This window comes from Megalopta genalis, chromosome 1 (assembly GCF_051020955.1).
Source record: "Megalopta genalis isolate 19385.01 chromosome 1, iyMegGena1_principal, whole genome shotgun sequence".
Classification (NCBI taxonomy): domain Eukaryota; kingdom Metazoa; phylum Arthropoda; class Insecta; order Hymenoptera; family Halictidae; genus Megalopta; species Megalopta genalis.
In genome coordinates this window covers 45,951,502-45,972,480 of record NC_135013.1, presented here as the reverse complement: position 1 = coordinate 45,972,480, position 20,979 = coordinate 45,951,502, and the positions used below count along the sequence as shown (strand labels likewise).

At 37.3% G+C, this 20,979-nt stretch overlaps 1 protein-coding gene and 2 long non-coding RNA genes across 5 annotated transcripts in view; 2 read left to right on the top strand and 1 right to left on the bottom strand.

Moving 5' to 3' along the window:
* LOC117229410 (metaxin-1) overlaps window positions 1-20,979 on the top strand; it is a 68,250-nt gene that overhangs the window by 29,479 nt on the left and 17,792 nt on the right. The window contains exons 4-5 of one of the 3 annotated variants that reach the window (XM_033485838.2): window positions 1,397-1,786; window positions 16,698-16,993. In XM_033485838.2, coding sequence (XP_033341729.1) covers window positions 1,397-1,786; window positions 16,698-16,727 — 420 coding nt within the window. In that variant the 3' untranslated portion in view covers window positions 16,728-16,993. Of the gene's footprint in view, window positions 1-1,396; window positions 1,787-3,034; window positions 3,258-16,697; window positions 16,994-20,979 lie in introns of those variants that run through there. The other 2 variants (XM_033485839.2, XM_033485837.2) reach the window with 2 other exon arrangements.
* Window positions 3,925-4,521, bottom strand: LOC117229412 (uncharacterized). The gene is made up of 2 exons (XR_004492548.2): window positions 4,279-4,521; window positions 3,925-4,156 (listed from the first exon to the last, which is right to left on the bottom strand). It is a non-coding gene; the product is annotated as an uncharacterized LOC117229412 (long non-coding RNA).
* Window positions 8,306-13,703, top strand: LOC143263808 (uncharacterized). Its single transcript, XR_013037137.1, has 2 exons — window positions 8,306-13,174; window positions 13,250-13,703. It is a non-coding gene; the product is annotated as an uncharacterized LOC143263808 (long non-coding RNA).

Here is a 20,979-nt window from a genome sequence, read left to right as displayed (position 1 = left end):
CTGCATGAGGCTGTAGTTTAGTTATTTTAAGTAGCTTTTTCCTTATCGCAAATGCAATTCGCGGCTTCGTTTACGAGTTACCAACGAAAAACAGGGAGGGGCGAGATTAGCTGGTGCGAGATGGCCGAGCCAACGAGCTGTCGAAGCTCAGTTCCGCTGATTGGCTCGGCCGCCTAGCGCTAGCTGAGCTAGCCTTTCATTGGCTAGGATTTTTCGTTAATAACTCGTAAACAAAGCCGTGAATTGCATTTTCGCTAAGAAAAAAGTTACTTCAAATGACCTCAGGAATCATCACCCCTTTCCGGGTGTTAACATAATTATGGGACACCCTGTATAATGACACTTTCCAATTTTGTTGCTAGTTCAAGAGCTTTAAAAAGATTTGCTGGCTGCGTAAATTCAGATCGTGTATAAAAACTACCTCGTAAATAATGTTATAATTTATGCGTAAAAAGGTGCCACGTAAATTGAGGGTAAATCAAGTGTTTAACAAAAGAAATGAGAACCTAACCAACGTAATTCAATCTCGCGGCGTTTACATCGCTAGCATATATTTTTTTTCGCGAACAACTCGAACACTAGAAAGGTTCCAAAATTTTGTAAGGCGAATCTTCAGAATCTTTATTTTGTCAAGATATTAAAAAATATCGAAACAGAAGTGGATTTATCTCGTCGATAAATTTATCAAATTTTTTTTTTATTACTAACTGTTTAATAACAAATGGGCAAAGTGAAGGTTATCGGAAGGTGCTTCCCTATTATATATAAATTCTTAATAAAATATTTCATTATATTTCTTTCCTTATTAATGTTATAAATATACAACCTTTCACTTGATCATCATTTGTCGTTGTTTGATTATTTACAATATTAACAATTTTGTAGTCACTCGAAAAATATTGTTACATCTATCACGGATGATCCCTATAACTTGAGAAAACGTGTGTTACAAATTTTGTCTATTATATTTTTGGAATTTGTATACACAAATTTAGTAAAATTACTATTTCCAGAAGAGAGTTTTTCAAACTAAAAAAGTGATATAAAAAGTCTCATATACGACAAAAATGGTTTCAACTGTAGTTATTATTTAAAAACATAAAGATAAATTAAATAAATAAAATTACGCATAGTGGAAAAACAGGATTTTTAAAGAATATTCTTTTATAATTAGTACGTCGATATTGATTTTTGAGATGTTACAGCAATATTGTGCAAGAATTTTTAAAGAAAATCAAGTGTGGATAATTTTATAGACATTTTATACACGAACATTTAACGACATGAAATGTCAAACTTCTGTATATTGTTACATGTTTGTTCCATCATATCTGTAATAATATTGAATGTTGTGTTACTGAAGAGTGGCTTTAATAAAGATCAATGTACGAAACAGGTATACTCCGAAGCACGAAAATGCCTGACGCTCTTATCAACGAGACTTGAAGATTCGAAGCACTACTTTTTTGGAGAAAAGCCAACTCTAATGGATGCAATTTTATATTCTTATTTGGCGCCGCTGCTCAAAATTAAACTACCAAATGCAGCCTTGCAAAACCACTTGAAGGCCTGTACGAATTTAGAGAAATATGTGTCGCGTATATCGCAAAAGTACTTCGAGAAGGACTATCAAGAGTACGAGCAACGAAAAGCTGAAGAGAATGCACACAAAGTGAGAAGAGATTCGGAAACTGATTTTCCTAATAAAAGGAGAAATCAATTTTTCGCTGGAATTTTTGCGACCTTGGCAATGGCAGCTTATGCTATTTCAACTGGGATAGTTCAGGTAAATACCCTTTTTAATAAATCATCTCGAAGTTACAATTTAAAACATCTCGATTAATGCAATTTTCATAGAATATAGACCACTGAAAAAGATGATACATATAGTCTAGATTCCAGAATTAAGTCTCTTTTGCCGGCCGATTTTCGGAAGCACCACCTTTTGTCTTCCTCGGCGCATCTACGCGGTGTATACACGATGAGCCAAAAATGTCTCGTAATCTGGAAATGCGCGGTTCCTGAGGTCATTTGAAATAACTTTTTCCTCAGCGAAAATGCAATCCGCGACTTTGTTTACGAGTTATTACTGACCAATAGGAGGCGAGCTCGGCTGACGTAGCAGCTGAACCAATGAGCGCACGAACCCCAGTTCCGCTTATTGGCTCGGCCGTCTCGCGCGAGGGAGTTCCACGCCTGCGTCACCACCACATTCGTGACTGCTCCGGCTATGATCACTATCGTCGCCGCGGAAAGCGATACACGCCAAAAGAGTCAGGAGGGGGTGATTCTGAAAATCGGCCGAAAATAGCACTTAATTTCCGAATCTAATGTAGTCCGTCCAACGAGATAACCGTAAATGTAAACAGGACGCCTGCCCGATGTTCACGTGATCGATGTTAGCAGCTGAAGCTATTGGCTGCTGAATGCCGAGCTCAGGGTCAATTTTAGGTGGTCCATTGTCGGGGGCTCTTGCTTGCAAAGTTTGGTGGAAAGCATAACATAATATCTGTGGTTGCAAAACAGAATGCCGCATATCACATGTTTTCACTTTTGAAATGTTGTCGCTTAAATTTCTGATCACTAATATTTTGTACTACTTGATTTTCCTTGTTTTTTTTTGTCATTTTCTTAAGCCTAATGAATTTGTTTTCATAATTTCTGTCTGCTTAATATACAAATTCTATATTCTACAGCTCAATTAATATAAAGATTTTAACTCTTCTAAATTGTGACGCGCAATGTTTTTCCTTATAGCCAAAGATATAAGAGGTCGGAATATTGTGAGCTGGTCCTATGTCGAGCACGTTTACATTTAGTGACTCATCTCGTTCGACGGAGTAGCACATATTCTCTATTTCAGACTATCCTCGTTCACCACCGATTATTATCATTCGTTGCATTAAATGAAATCTTTCGTTTTTTCTTAACGTTTGTTTTGATTTGTTACTGGGTTACTAGATCACGACGCATCGTGGTCCAGATCTGTAAAAATGCTCACTAAATTTACACCACTGTTATTTCTATGTTACAGTAGAGTGAATACCCCGTTATGTGAACATTCCATTATATGACCAGCGTGCTTTCTGTTACAATTCTATGTGTTTACATATTATTTTTGTTGCGTGAAATTTATTTATAATGGTTTAGTACGAAATTAACTGCATTTATATTTACATCGTCAGAAAGTTTAATTTTAGCACGAACACGCTGAATATATGAATTGATTCAAAATAAATGTCAAGATTTTTCATGAACGTAATTCTCGCGGAATCGATTAATCGTTTGAGTCCCAGGGGTTATTCAGAAAACACGGTCGAAAAGTGCCGAATAGCATGATAGTGTTTGTCTTAATTGATTGCGAAGAGAACCAAGCGGCACGATAGCGCTCGTCAAGATTGACAAACAAAACAAAAAGAAAGAAAGAAGAAAAGGAAAGCAGCTATGCGATGTACGTGCGTCACTAAAGTTTGATTGCGACACAAGGTCTGAACAGCGCCATCACGCTGCTTGGGACTCAAACGGTTAATAAATACCGTTTGAATCATTCTTAAATTGTATTAACCTTTTGTCCTAGAGCTTACCATATCAATTTTATTCAAAATCTACTGATCTAACATCCACATATTGCTAGATAATTTTACTGACGAGTTCTTTAGCAGGTCCAGGATAAAACATTTTTTTTCTCACCACTCCTCTATAATTCACAGAGTCGCCAAAAAGAGAAAGATATATTTTATATTTTAATATAGGAAGGTTGCAAATTTTATTGTAGATGATTGGGAAAGCACACAGTTTCACACATTGTATTGTATACAGTGGCACTCATTACTTAAGACCACCTGAAAAACGGTCTACTTTTTAAAACTGAGCTAAATGACTCGAATTTTTGTTATAGGCTCAGATAAAAAGTTAAAAAACAAGTATTTTTTATCTTTTTTTTCATTTTAAATAATCGCAAAATTAAAAAATAAGGTATTTATGTTAGAGCGGGTATCCATCTGAGAGTAAAACTCTCGATAGTTGCTTTATAGCAGAGCTGTTCAACATCTTGCTCATGCGGGCAGCGATTTTCAGCTCAGAGCAAACACCAATCGGCGGGTTCTAGGCCCCACTCCCGAGGGCCCCTTTCTTAGTTCCTTGTGGGACCCCCCACCTGTAACAACATGTTATTGGTTGAAGACGGTGACAGAAATCGACTGTAGATTACGTCGAGATTGAGTGAAATAGAACGAGCATCGGACGATCGTCATAGATCCTAGTGACATAGATACTAACCACATGGCTTTGCCGCGTAGCATTGCCCCTAGCCTGTTGCTTTGCCTCTGCCCGCCGCGAGGCCCGTTGTCGCTCTGCTCTACAATCTCGTATCTGCGGGCCACAAGCTTCACTACTACTACTCCATGCACATTGATACACACAACATGGCAGCCCTGCGTGAAGCACAGAAGAAACAATGTCGTATCGTTTCACGTGTCGCGCGAGTGTGCGAGGGACGCTAAAGGAGCATAGTGGTGACGGAGAGCTGTAAGAGTGGGAAAGAGCTCATGTCAGTGACTGACTAATAAGCTAGTCCTTCTGCTATATAAAAAAGTTCAAGTCATTTAGTTCAGTTTTAAAAAAGTTATACCGTTTTCCAAGTGGTTCTAAGTGTACGACTACAACTGCATGTTTCCATAAAACAATAATTTAAAAGATATTCGAGTATATCGATTTTATCAGCATTTAATCATTTATATTAATGTTTGAAGGCACGGGGGCACGTTTTCTTGTTATTTAATCGACCTCAACTTTTACACAGATTTCTTTTCATTAAGTGGATAATTTCATTAATTTAATTCTGGAGGTGCAGCAGAAAAAAATTAAATTTTGAGAGTAAAAGCTAGTGTGAATCACACGAATCCATGTGATAAGATCCTAGTACAGTAGTCTTTCTGTGATCTTATAATCATAATTATGTATCGTGCTTGGTGTCAGTTTAGTCAGAAAATCGAGGTAAATATGATGGTAAAAGTATCATAAAGAAGAATAAAAAATGGAAAACGTTTTAATCTTCAGCTTTGCTTGCATTAGTGCGAGACTCGCCGATATACAGTGATTAATGGAAATATTCAAACACTAGTATAGCTTTGACTTCTATGCGATATATACAGGGTGTCCCAAAAATGTCTCACATTGCGGAAATGTAGGGTAGCTGAGGTCATTCTAAGTAACTTTTTCCTTTGCGAAAATGCAATCTGCGGCTTTGTTTACGAGTTATTAACGAAAAACACCGACCAATGAGAGGCGATGACGCGAACCACAACGTGGTCGATCGATCGAGCTCCACGTGCTCGTACCGCTGAGTTTGACAGCTGAAGGGGTACTCTGTGCCGCGTTCGAATCAATGAACAAGTCACGGAGCATGAACTTTCGATATTTTTTTTACCACGTGACAGTAATAATTTTAAGAAAAACGCGGTTCATCCTTATTTCAGAATGTCTGAAGAATATTTACTAATTTTTCAGACCCGAAATAATAAGTAGTTTAATCGTGACAGCCGTTTTAATTTTCTGGTGTGCACGACACCCCATGGTGTACATAGAAGATTAACAAAGTTCGTAAATGATATTTTAATTTAAATAATTCCGTGTCCGAACAGAATTCAACGAATGATTCGCAAAGCTGATTTAATAATAAATAATCGCGTTAAGGTACATAAAGGATTTGTTTATTAGAGAAATATGAAAAATATTATCGATAAGGAACTCACCCATTTAATTGAGGATGCATTTGCTGACTCGTACGCGCTGACCTCGTAAAACGAACAGCTGATCCCAGATCGATGACCTCAACATTCGAGGGATACTGTCGGAGTTACCTCTGGTATGGTTATTTGCGAAGTTCACTTACACTGCACTGTCACCAAACACTGATCTCTTAATTAATCACTGATAACACTGTCCGACACGATTTTTGAGTTCCTATAGCTCTGCAGAAATTCTTGTAGAGCTTCACTCCCTGAACAAGAATCCGAAAACCGAATTGCTCCATTACCCTCAGTTTTTTAAATGAACGAACTTTTGTAAAAACCCAAAGTTTTCGACAAAAATGAGGTATTGCATGAAAAGTACAAACATAAGAAAGTTCTAATTGGTGTTAAAAGATAGAGGAGAGTTTCCCGAAAATAGTGGCATTCAATTTATTAATTGTTTTTGGTCCTAAATAGTAATAAATTGATGTAAAAGTTTAAAAAAGTGTCGACGTGAGCAGTTTCACCGCAATAGTTTTGTATTTTTACGAAAAGATTTTGGTTCAGCACGAAAACTCTATCCAGGATCGGATTCTGTAGACATTTCTGAAGAAGAAACAGCCCGGTAAAAGTGTCGGTACGTTATACATTTCGAGTAGATCGAGAAAATGTTCGACGGCAACATGTACACGACGTTTTGCCGTCATGAGCTTCACTGCTCGCTTCTCTCTGTCCGACAGGGTCGAAGCTACGCGTAATAAACACCGATGGAGGAATCCAATGGGGCACCCACTTTTCGTAAATAATATTTGAATTTTTTTTAGTACTTCAATGTTCTGTTTTCTTTTTTTACATATTTCCGTGGATAATAATCACCAAACTGTGATATATTTCACACAAAAAATCACACCAGAGTATTTGGAGTTGGTAACGAAAGTATTCTAACACTAGTATAATTTTGACTTCTACGCCATATAATTAAATAAATATTTAAATATATATTTAACGATATGTTTCAAGAAGTTTAACGTTTTGAAAATGATTATTTATTCATGATCGCGTATTATCGTTATAATATAAATGATAACTGTATACATGATATACTTGTAATTCGAACAAATTCAGAATAAAATGAATATTTTTTGTTCATTATTTTTCTTTTATTATTTCTCCATTTTTAATTTATGATTCACAGTTTGATGATTATTATCCATAAAAATATGTAAAAGAAGACAGCACATTGAAGTACTAAAAAAAATGGCACGTCCCACACGCTAAGTGGGTGCCCCATTGGATTCCTCCATCGGTGTTTATTACGCGTAGCTTCGACCCTGTCGGACAGAGAGAAGCGAGCAGCGAAGCTCATGACGGCAAAACGTCGTGTACATGTTGCCGTCGAACATTTTCTCGATCTACTCGAAATGTATAACGTACCGACACTTTTACCGGGCTGTTTCTTCTTCAGAAATGTCTACAGAATCCGATCCTGGATAGAGTTTTCGTGCTGAACCAAAATCTTTTCGTAAAAATACAAAACTATTGCGGTGAAACTGCTCACGTCGACACTTTTTTAAACTTTTACATCAATTTATTACTATTTAGGACCAAAAACAATTAATAAATTGAATGCCACTATTTTCGGGAAACTCTCCTCTATCTTTTAACACCAATTAGAACTTTCTTATGTTTGTACTTTTCATGCAATACCTCATTTTTGTCGAAAACTTTGGGTTTTTACAAAAGTTCGTTCATTTAAAAAACTGAGGGTAATGGAGCAATTCGGTTTTCGGATTCTTGTTCAGGAAGTGAAGCTCTACAAGAATTTCTGTAGAGCTATAGGAACTCAAAAATCGTGTCGGACAGTGTTATCAGTGATTAATTAAGAGATCAGTGTTTGGTGACAGTGCAGTGTAAGTGAACTTCGCAAATAACCATACCAGAGGTAACTCCGACAGTATCCCTCGAATGTTGAGGTCATCGATCTGGGATCAGCTGTTCGTTTTACGAGGTCAGCGCGTACGAGTCAGCAAATGCATCCTCAATTAAATGGGTGAGTTCCTTATCGATAATATTTTTCATATTTCTCTAATAAACAAATCCTTTATGTACCTTAACGCGATTATTTATTATTAAATCAGCTTTGCGAATCATTCGTTGAATTCTGTTCGGACACGGAATTATTTAAATTAAAATATCATTTACGAACTTTGTTAATCTTCTATGTACACCATGGGGTGTCGTGCACACCAGAAAATTAAAACGGCTGTCACGATTAAACTACTTATTATTTCGGGTCTGAAAAATTAGTAAATATTCTTCAGACATTCTGAAATAAGGATGAACCGCGTTTTTCTTAAAATTATTACTGTCACGTGGTAAAAAAAATATCGAAAGTTCATGCTCCGTGACTTGTTCATTGATTCGAACGCGGCACAGAGTACCCCTTCAGCTGTCAAACTCAGCGGTACGAGCACGTGGCGCTCGATCGATCGACCACGTTGTGGTTCGCGTCATCGCCTCTCATTGGTCGGTGTTTTTCGTTAATAACTCGTAAACAAAGCCGCAGATTGCATTTTCGCAAAGGAAAAAGTTACTTAGAATGACCTCAGCTACCCTACATTTCCGCAATGTGAGACATTTTTGGGACACCCTGTATAAATAAACGTATATTGAAGGGACAAAATTCCTTTATGGTATATTAAAATAGTGTATATAAATATGATAGTGAGAATGGATTGCAAAACATTGAGTGATTTTTAGGGTTTGGTATTGGTTTGGTGGCTGGGTTATTTTGCGTGAAGGTAGTGTATGTTCTGTTGTTGGCTATGGCTGATGTATCGCCTGTGGAAATAATTGATGCGGTTTGGGTTACCAATTCGTATTGTGTTGAATTGGTGTTTAAATATTTGGGTGAGTTTATGAATTCATAACGTACTTCGAGAACATTTAGTTTGTCTTCAGGGGGGATTATTATTAAATTATTATTTGTTGTGTCTAGAAGATTTATATTATTAATATGTTTTAGTAATGTTGTATTAAATCTTTGTTTACGTTTAGTTTGTTTCGGAGATATTTGTTGATTAGAGGGAAGAAGAATTCAGCTTTTTTACGATTTATTTTCTTGAGTTGGTTTGTCCAGAATTTTTCTGAGATGTGTTGGAATTTTGTGTGTAAGGATCGTTTTATGGTTTTGAGCATTTCTTTAGCTAATCTGACTGTGCATATTTGAGCTTGTGGATAAGTTTTCCAGAGTCTGTGTATCAGTGAGACTAGGTATGTTTTATATTTGCGAAGCCTTAGTAATTTTATGCTTGTGAATTTGTGAAAGTTGTCTGTGTATTTATGAACGGGTACAGTTTTTTCGATGGAATTATTGATTGTTTGTGTGATTATGTTTAGATAATAATAAATTCCTTGTTCTGTGAGATTTCTGTTGAATGGTATGCTTTGGATGTAGCTTTTTGCTAGGTTTGGAGTGAAATGCTTGCATCCGGTAGCTTTGAAATTGTACTTGGGTGGTTCTGATATGTTCTTTATATCTACTACTGTGATCAAAAAGTAAGGTGAATTTGTTTATAAAATGTAAATTCTTTATTTATTCTTCCAAATCAATTTCATCCCCTTCAAAGTAATCCCCGTCCGATAAAACGCACTGTTTCCGACGCTTTTTCCAGTTCTCGAAACAGTCGGAATAGTCTTTTTCCGGTATAGCCTTCAAGACCTTCTTCGATTCGGTTTTTATCTCCTCAATCGTGTCAAAACGGTGTCCCCGCATTGGCTTTTTGAGTTTGCTGAATAACCAGAAGTCGCACGGAGCCAAATCAGGCGAATACGGTGGTTGCGGAACGATATGAGTCGAGTTTTTGGCAAAAAAGTCGCGAAGAACCAATGCAGTATGACATGGCACCAATCGAGACTTGACGCGTTTGAGACACAAAACATCCTTCAAAATGGTTTGGGCTGAACCAAATGATATTCCAACACTATCAGCGAGGTCTCTTATTGTCAATCGACAATTTTCAAGCACCAAATCTTCGATTTTTTGGACGTGGCCCTCGTCGGTAGACGTTGATGGTCGTCCAGAGCGCGGTTCGTCTTCAACGCGTTCTCGGCCCGATTTGAACTCGTTGTACCACTTATAAACGTTTTCCTGTGCCATAGTTTGATCACCAAAGGCCTTCCGCAACATTTTCAACGTGTCCGCACAAGAATATTCGTTCCGCAAACAAAATTTGATGCAAGTTCTTTGCTCAACAAAATCACCCATTGTAAAAATCGAAAAATTCACTTTTGGTCGTTTACTAAAACACGTGTAACTCGGAGATAATTAAACCTTTTAACAAACAGACGCTTGGCAATTGTTATAGACAGTCCTACCAACCTAGGAAAAAAACAATTGCCTGCCTTCCTAATGTCCGGGAGTTTTAAACGACAATTTCACCTTACTTTTTGATCACAGTAGTATGTGGTCGAAGAAGGATAAACTTTTAACGCGCATAGCATTATGGTTACTGTCATATGGCAATACCTCGAGTTTGTTGTGATAGTTAATTATGTTAAGTCATGCATCAGCCAGGCAGACATCTAGGAATGGACTTGAAGGGGTATAGGTGGGATCTGCTGGTGGAATTATGTTTAGCGTATAAGCTTGGGAGAAGAACTCTTCCCACTAGGCTAGCTAAAGGCCTCTGTTGTTATTACAGGATTCTCCCCAGCAGAGGGAGATATTGTTGAGGTCTCCGGCTAAAAAATAATAGTTGTTATATTTGTTCAGGTTAGTGTGTGAAAAAGGCTATTTAATTTCTTGAACAATATTTTTTGGTTTCGGTTTGTAGCATAGAGACTAACTATATCCGGCTTTTTCTGCTACAGAGGTTGACATTAATTATGGTGTATTCAAGGAGTTTATTGTTTTTTGAGGATTGGTACGTAATGTGGTTAAGCTATTTTTCGTATTTCATCTTATCAAATTCAATCAAAATTCATTCTCCCCCTATGAAAACGGGCCGATATAAAAAAAATACGTATCTCTTATTTTTTGGTCCTCTATAACATATCCAAACCCAAAGCAATCGGAGGCGGACATCTAAAAACTCTTCCTTGTTAAAAAGGACCAGAAAACACGCAATATATTTTACGTTAATTTTCGGTTATATTTTGCTTAGCACAAACGCCAAACGATTTATAAAGAGCAATGCAACGATTGCTAAATAAATAATGCCTTCGTTCGACTCCTCTGTTTAGCAATCTCTTGTTTCTTCGACGAGTCGATGAGTTTATCGATTTGTTCACGCGAATCTCTTTATTAATGTATTGTTTTTTCTATTTTGCCACCACCTCACAATGCTACAGCATATTCCAAAAACGGGAAAAATGAAAAAGCTAAAAATGTACGTTTTTAAGATAATAAAAATAGTCATAGATAAAAATATTAAACATATAATTAAGAGAACGTTGAATTAAAAATTCAATGCTTTTGCGACATCACAAAAATTTTTCTGATACAGACCAGCTTGTGCAAACTTAATCTGAAAGATAAAAGGCAACTTTATTTTACTATTATATAATAATCATGTCATCCGATGGACGCGCCACACCGCACACTGATCTGACGGGGCTAGAAACGGCTAAAACCGTAGGAAAGCTATATTTCGGAGAAAATCTCGACAAAAAGTGTTTATAATTGTTCTTAGTCACAAGGAATAATAAATAAATGAAATCAGTAAAAAATAAATAATAAATAACAAATATGAGATGTAAATTAAATATAAAATAAATTAAAAATAAAATATAATTAACTTTAAATTAAAATTAATAAAAAATAATAATTTCTTTCAATAAAAAATAACTACTTAATTTAAAAAAATAGTAATTTCATGTAATTTAAAATGAAGTAATTTAAGTCATTATCGACATTTACAACAGTAGGGCTTCGACTTCTTTATCAGAATGTAACTTGTTTTTTGCTTTTGGTTCTAAACGAAATTTATTTACATTAGGATCCGATAAAACTAGAAGAAAATTAAACACATCTTGATTTCTGTTACTTTTTCAAGCGTGATCTCTTCTGTAAGACCTTTGTTTCTAGCTTCTTGAGCCTCCTCTGTCAGCATTCCTATTGATAGAAATGCCGCTGAAATGATGGTAGCTCCATGTCAGAGAACTTTGTGAACTATATTTGGCACATTGTACCACTTATATAGTCTTATATAAGTATTGCCCGAATTTCGTAGGATCTATAGCTGCTCCATTGTTAACTGTATTAAAAATAATTTTGAGTCTACGAATTAGATCTTTGTTTATTCCTTTAATTTTAGCAATGTTGGCTGTATTTTTAAAAAATCTGCGAGATAAACTTCTATCATCTGTAGTGCCCAGTCCTTGTTTGGGTAGCTTCATGGATCTCTTTAGTGTCTGTATCGTCCTCAAAGTTTTAAAAGACAGGTTATAGCAAGTTGGACAGCTTCTTCGTATTCGACCTTACTTTATAGAAGATCCAGATTATTAATTTATGAAGGTCTAGCTTTGCAGATTGGACAAACTGCCATAGATGAAGAAGAACATATACCTTGACATTGGAGATACCTTCTCCTCGCGGAGAACACTAATATGTGAGTCACCGTTCTCGCTTTATAACCTAAGTTTATGATAGTATCCGTTAAGCTCGAAATTTCTGTTTTAACTCTTCTTACCTCTTCCCTTATGACATCCGGTGTTTCTTTTATAAATTGAAATTGGAGAGATCTGTAAAATCTAGTAGACGATGGTCTTGAATTTTCTTAGAGAAGTGAAGAAGTACCCTACGTAAAGGTACTACCGATGTCAGCAACATACTTCCATCGACTGCCTTTGTACTTTGAAATTTCTGTCGGTACTCGTTGTGACTAGAGGAGCCATCACATCCTCATTTCGTTATTAGTGTAAATTGATCGCTAATTGTGTCCAAATCCCTTGTCGAAAGCGTTAAAAAAATTCTTTTTACAGTAATGATTGCAAAGTTACTCTGGCAAACGTTTCAGAAACTTCACCGTTATCAGGGTACCACTGCTTTTTCGTTAACAAAACTTCGTAAGTAGGTAAAATATTAGTTCAAAATTCTACAGACCGTTATCTTGATAGACTATAATCATGTTTTGATAAGTGCATCAATCAGTATTGCCAAAGCTCTTTCCCGAGAAAATGAGACATGGGTGTCATGGTGCCAAGCAGCTCTTTAATTTTTATTTCTTTTAGTTCGTTCAGCGCGCTCGTCTGAAGATTTTTGAGGACGACCACCTTGTCCTTGCTAAGAATAGCATTGTTTTATTTGTCGGACGTGCATGAAACATCGTCTACCTCTTCTTTAAATGTAAATGTACATGTATTTTCAAGCCAATCTTTAAATCTTTTATAAAATCTACATTTACTACGACCAGCCACTTGTCATTTTCTATTAAAATGAGGTAAAAACGTTTTATTAAGGTACGTTTATTGAAGACGTTGTTGCGAGATTTTATATTTTTGATGCATTTGTCTAGATCGCAATTACAATCCCAAAGGCACTGCACTAATTCGCGATTCGAACACCGAAACATTCTGAGTATTCTGATGGTGACTTGTGTTTTTTGACTGACCGAATGTAGGGTAAGTGTAGGTATTACTGCGGTTTCTCAATGAAGGCGACCTTTGACAAAGAAAATAAAACCTTTTACGGCAATAAATGGACAACTTGAGCTATACCTATTATTCTTTAACTTGAACATTTACTTTTCTCAAAATATTGGATCCCTGAAAGCACAAATTTTATTAAAAAGCGTAGTGTAAAGAAACCATGCGTGTGCATATATTACTGCGGTTATGTGTCTATTACTGCGAGCCAAATACTGCATGTCAAATACTGTGGACGTTTCGATTATTGCGTTACTTTGGAATATTATATTTGCGAAATACTTGTGCAATAAAATTTCCTCCACGAATTTCTTGCAAGGCTAACGCAACGTTTTCTTTAGGGTAGCATAACCTTTCATTTCTCCTTTTCTTTATATCATTTGATATTTTTTGTTCTTTTTCCTTTGACTTCTTCCTTTGCACTTTTCCCATTTTCTTTTAAACATATACACACAGCTACAGTTCCTAGGATCAAGATATTCTCACTGTTGCACTTCACAAATTAGATATAAGTACTTTTGCAATCAAGCGTATTCGCACCGGCTCATCGAGAACTGCACTGTATAGGCCAAGCTACACAGTTCAGTAAAGCACCACAGTAATATACACACATAGTAAAACACTATGCGCCAAATACTGCGATCGTAAATAATATTTGAGGTCAAATGATAGTGACAGTGTATATCGATCTTTCATCAAAGTAACAATTATTTCATTTAAAAATAACGCTGAAATGAATGGTTTGTTATTAATTACAAAAAAATAAATGCCTTTCGAATCAGTGTTCACAGTCATTACGAGTATTTCATAAGAAATACTAAAACGTTTTCATAATCTTCCGAGTATCAATAGTCAATAAATTAATTAAAACTGCGATTGCTGTTACTTGTATGTCATAAATTATCAATATTAAACATATAAAAAATTATGAGATGCATTTTTAGAAGATTACACACTATAAAATGTTTGATTTTATTATTTTTATAATAGTTTAAAAAAAAACTGCGGTATTTTGGGCGTCCGCAGTAATACCCATATTTACTCTATTACTGCTTGCCCGGAGGTAACTTCGGTGTGGGCGTGAATTGAAAATGAAACAAGCGGATTTATGGAATAAGGGAAACAGTCGACTCGATTCATTGGTTTAAAAATTGCATGACATCTACTCCTGACATCTACTTGTCGGTAAACAGGTTACTATGCTGGATAAACAAAGTCCAGATAAACGGAGTTCTATTGCATCTTTACAAGCGCATACGGTTTCTTCAAACATGTGCTTGAATTTATTTTAAAATTATTCTATAACTAAGTTAATTTGGTTTCTGAACTTTTTCACCTTTGAAATGTTTTTTTTTACTCCTCTTGGAATTTTGCCGCTCTCAGACCATTATACACATGCGTCAGTTACCTTACTTGTTGTGTGACTTATTTTCCTGTGAACACTTGTTATGATATGAAATTTCAAATCAGTGCTTACGCATTTCAAGGACAGATGTAATAAATGCGTTATAAATTATAATTTATAATACATGTGTAGAAATTATATGCAATATGCAAAATATACAAAAAAGGAGATATTTTTAAAATCCACTTATGATAAAATATATTTGTTTTCCTATAAAAATTTGCATTTGCATAAAGATCCGCAATCTAGTTATTGATATCGCACACATTCATTTTGATTCTCGAGAGCAAATTGTTCTCGGATGGACACGTAACCTATAAAATTTTTCGATATTTATATAGATCGATATTTTTGCCTATATATCGATCTGATAAAGTTGTCCAGGCTTGGAAAAGGTCAATACCGAGAAAGTATTGAAAAAAGTAGAAAGACTTTTAAGTTTATTTCTACCGTGGAATCCAGTCCACATCGCATTAGAAATCGACGCAACGCACTGACCTTTTATTGACAACTTTAACATTAAATATCTCAAAAACTATAGGCGAACTGACACCAAAACAGGGTATCATTGGATTCAGCTTTACAAGCTCTATCACAATACCAAATCTCATCAAAAAGTGAGTGTCACACTTTGGGTCCTTCCCTTGTCAGTGACTTGGAACCCATTCTCTCTGTTTTTCACTCCTTTCTTCATCTCCTCTAAATATTCTCATATCCTCTCTTCAACTAATTATCCACATAAAAATGCTATACTTCCGGTTATATTAGATTTTTCTACATACATATATGGTCCTCTTAACTTCAAGGAAATTTTTGGCATATGGCGATGAAAATATGATACTGATTCTTTAAAATTTTAACGAAATGTACTTGTATCTCATTTTGATTTCACGCCTTTTTTCTATGTCTCACTGTTACTTCTTCCTAAACTTCTGTAATTAATACAGAACGGAAATTTAAATAATAAAGAAAATATATGGAATGTATCTACTTGCAGCTCATGTTGATTTCACTTCTTTTTTGTATGCACTCTTATTACTTGGGGAAAATAGTTTATAGCCATTTTTTCTCATGAAATTATTTTATGTACTTGGTGTACTATTCTTGCTTCTTTTATGTGGTCTTGTTAGGGGTACAAGTTTAGTGTAATGGAAACAAGAGTTTACACGCTAAACAGATTGGAATGCAATTAAAAAAGTGCTTTCATATTGTATGAAATATGGAATTTGTTCGGATGTCCATTCTTTGATTGAAGATTGTTTGGTATCTTTGAAACGCTATCATATTCAACATTCAGAAAAGGTGTTTTATAATGAATTTTTAATTTTACTTTTTTCTAAACATGCATCTTTGATGTGTTCCCAACTCCACAAATATTGAACTGTTCGAAGAAAAGGAAAAGTTGTTTCTTTCATTAAGAATAAACGTCTTATTGGTTTTCATATGTGAATATATAATTAATTACTTGAACAAACTATCTGCAATTACATAGTAGGAAGTCCGACAACTCATTTGACTTAATGATTTTATACCTTGGAAAAAGTTTTCTCTAACACTGTTAATAATTTCCTAGAAAAAATTCATAAAATTCGCTTACTTTTATAGTCATTACACAAAGACATCCTTATCAAATCATTTTTAGGTCACGCTGTATTAACATTTTTTATTCATAATGACAGATCAACATTGAATAAATAGAATGCTATAAGAATTTTTACTGCATAATGATTTAATTCAATACTGCAATTACAACATATAGGATCTAATTAAAATATAATGAAAATCGTGTAAAATAACATGCATTCTTACTTGAAGAAATAAATTACTCGCATCGTTATGTTTGCAGAATTATACGAATTTGTGAATATAATGGTTTTATATCACTCATCTTTCTGTTCTACCATTTTTTCTAGTTGCACTGGGAAAAGAGCTATGACTTGTAACAGTTTCGTTGGCCACTCTGTACAAGCATTTGTGCACCTTCAGTGATGGGATAGCATTGGTACATACACAGAAGCATGTCAACAGATGAGAGTATAAAACGTTTTTGCAGTTAAACGTGTGAAAGATGGAAAAAGTAAAAGAAGATCACAGTATAGTTCTGTTACTTATGAGGTGTTGGAGAATTGGGTACACACAGTGTGCAAGTTTGCATTTGCAATTTTTGTACAATGTATAAGTTCCTAAATATATTTATGTTGCTAAAGAGCATTGACATTAAGATCTTCCCTAGGTTTTGTGCAAAAATTAAAATGATCCATTCTGGAATCTGCAGATAGAAGTCAGATGTAGACAGTAAGTAAATATAAAACAAATGGAAAAGAGAGAATCGAATTCGTAATATTATGTATTTGAAATATGTTGACAAAGTCATCATTCTGAATAACTTTCTGATACATATTGCTGTCGTTCTCGGCTTTAGTTTCTGAGATAATTTCAAAAATATATTTCAAATAAAATATACATATTTCCAACTTATGGCACGAGTGCTATTAGTTTCTGTTGTTTTATAATTCACAATATTCGGCTCTAGGTTTGTTTATATGTCAATCATAGGTTATGTCACTCGAATTCGCACACCGCGTGCACCAAAGAGATCTGATCCTACGGAAATAACCGCACACGATGATGCATGGTCGAATGAACACAGGGAGTGAGCCAATGATAGAAAGTCAAATTCCGGTGACAGCTAGGCGAAAAAATTGTAGCTAGGCAGTCGGTAATTTGTGATCTGATGTCAGTTTCAAGGCAGGGACGCGACTGACAGGACTTCGTACGACTAGACCAAATGGATTATTTCTACTGGCAGAAATTAATTGCTAAGTAATTCTCGATCTTAGGTCTTTGAATACCCAAAGATTTCTCCCTTGCAAGAATTATCTGATAAAGGATCGTATTTGAACGCCTGAACACGTGGAATGTCCCGTGATTGTCCACTTACACAAGCGATATAGGACAGCGAGCAGTTCGCTGATAGCGATCTTGGGCGCATATGTGTCCGCGACAGGAAAGAGACACTACTCTCTCGGCCCTGCGGGATGCATCCACTCACCCGAACGGCCGCGAACGATCTCGCATGATCGTGACGGCACCCGAAGCGCGCGCGCGCGCGCACGCACACACGCATGCACACCCACAAATTAGGAAGCGATTCTAACAAGTATTAAAAAACGAATGACGTAAACAAATGATACAAAATATTCGTATCTCCGTGGACAATGTAACGGAGTAATGATTGCATATTCCATTACTTTCTCTTAAGCTGCACTCTAAGATAATGCGTCGAGTAGAGTCGAAGTCTTGGGATCAGGTCCAGACAAGCTTTTCGTCAGAGTATCTGCAGCAGCAGCATCATCTTCTCAGATGGCAAATATACCAGCTTGACAGGATAACCTTTCAATGCAAAACGAATGAAATGATGTTTCACCTCGTTATGTTTCGATTTTGAATGAAATACCGTATTTTTTACCAATATTCAAACACAATATAGAAACAGCATAGAAATTTGGTATGTCCTCTCTTACAGCATCGCTTCCGTTGATCACAGCACAACGGCAATCTAGCCAGCATCGACATAACCATTAAACAGTTCCCTGTCGCTTTTCAAAAATCTTAATCCAAGATTCAAGCTTCCCTTCAGGTACATCAGCGCTCCCTCCAGCACCTTCTTGCAAACCGGTGCATTATTTATTTTCTTTAACATTATATGAGCCCGTTTCGAAATATCTGGATCCGTTTCTTGAGACACCATTCTGATTAGCATTTCTTGTAGTATTTCCAGTCGCTGTATAAAGACTTCAGTATCCACCTTCCCGTTTGAATAAGCCGTTTCGACATCAAATTGAGTTATTTTTAATCCAAATTTCACAGCTAATGTCACCAATAACTTCATCCATCCCAGACGAGCGACTGAAGCAAATGTTTCGAAGGAATCGACACTAGGTGGCTGTGAAAATCGTTTTGCTACGACTCGTGCTTTTCTTCGTTCCATCGGCTCCATATTTATTCCGAAAGATGGTGCGACATTTTACTATCTTCCCGTGCGTTGGTTTATCTACGCGATCAAAAATATTATTTTTAACGAGACTTTTTATCTCGGAATAAATCGCATTTTCCATTCTTCTTTGTCAGACCCGGAGATAGCCTGTATAAAAGGAATCTCACTAACTCCTCGCTTGACCTCCTCGCTATGTTTAAGATGAACATGATTGGTTCGAAACATTGTTGATTACAATGATGTACTATCTTGCGGGAAGTTCTGGCCTGCCAGTTTTAATTTTTCCACCTGGACTTCGTTTTTTCTGTTGAAATGATCTCAGTGGGTCATCCGTAATTACAGGACAATGCTCTATGATCGAAACATTTGATCATGACGGTACCCTTTTTTGTGGAGGTAATCACTAATTGCGGATACCCCGTCCTCTTACGAGAGAGAGGCCGAGGCTATGCGGGGCTCTCTCGTTGTGTCAGTCAGCCGCTCCACATGGGATTACGACTAGTTTCCCAAGTATATCCGCTAACTTCTTCACGTCCATCCCTAAAGCGCTAGGGGGTCCCCGTGATAAGGAATGTCCAGTCTTATACATTCATCCTGTGAGGGAGCCGGCACACTCTGTTTGGCTATTCGTGGGTACCATGCAACAGACTACATGACACCCCCCCCCCCCTGTGTCGCCCGTTGGGTAACCGAGTTTCCGCTCGGGTTCCCCCGACAACTTCCGGGGACTCCGTTCCAGAGGAGATGGAGCCCCCTGATTCACCCTTAGAAGTTTTTCATCGGAGATGTACGAATAGCGCGCACCCTGTTTCGCCTTTCTACCCTCCTCCCTTCTCCCGGGATCACCATTACGGATGCGTTCCCGTTCAGCCTCCTCCTTTTGGAGCATTACTGACTCGCAAAAGCAAGCCAGTCCCTCCCAAGCTCTCTCGCTCCGGGCAACTTGATGTCCTCCCCTCCCTGCGGCGTTTCGGAGGGCAGGGCGTTCGTCTGTTCATGCCGGACAATCCTCCAATGTGTGTTGCACCGTGTCTTCCGGAGCGCCGCAGTGATGGCACCGCGGCGATGTCTCCTTCCTTATTTCGTGATGGTACCCTGTCAATGGTAGCACGATCAGAAACCGACTCGATGATCGGTGTATCGGCTGATTGGGATAGTGGCACTCTGTGGATGACACTCTGAGCAGGATTATAAGTAAACTCCATCTTCAACATTGGTTTGGTCACGATTGGCTAGATTGGAAGGATATTTTGTGTTGAATCGTACGTCATGTGCCCCACACATTGCCTTCGAAGTTAAAAAATATCCTAGAAACACGACATCTCACGGTTGTAATTTATTTTTACCAGGAGATTTATCCAACACTAAAGTTTCGTAGATTTGAAACATCTGGACATCTTCAAGTCCACAACTCATACGGTGTCTTGGATCCCAGTATCTTGGTGATGCATCTGTTTTGAACGTGATTTGCCACAGCACCTACTTCGCCCTAGAATGACCGTGGTAGTCCTGATTCAGCCAACATTATTTATGCCATTTTATAATAAGGATCCCACTCTTTCGTTTTTCTTTTTTTTCATGGAGATAATAACTAATTACGGATTACGGATTGTGCGAGTTTGCCTGTTTGCCCTTCTTGGGCAGCAGTACCAGCTTGCTCTCCTTGCAGATTGTGGAGAACTCCCCCACCCTGATGCAAATACCTGGCCATAACAAGCTTGTAGACGCGACCCCATGGATCAGTGTCCAATGTTCCCAACAATTCTTTTCATACCCTCTTCTTGGCCCCAGAGATTGTGCTATGGAGTTCCGACAGGGCTTCGCGGTAGGTCTGGCAACATGCAAGAACTTGCGCCTCTGTGCTAGACTATCTTCTCGCGCGCGTAAACCGGCGCCGAGTTGCGCCGCATGCCTTGCGCAGCCCGGCAATTTCCGTGTTCTATTTCTGTGGTAGCCCCTTCCGGCTACAGGGCATTGCGGTGTCACATACCGCGTGCAACGCCTCCCGCAGTCGCCGCGCCCTTTGCTCCCGCGATGCCGCCATTGCTGCGGTCTTTAGCAAAAATTCGTCAATCTGCTTTACCAGCCATCGCCGGCTGGCCTGTCGGGGACCCCACGCGTCGCTGGGGACGGTCTCCACGTCAAAGATGGTGGGAATGTGATGATCACAGCGGCCGTCTTCAGGGTGCGATCCAGCT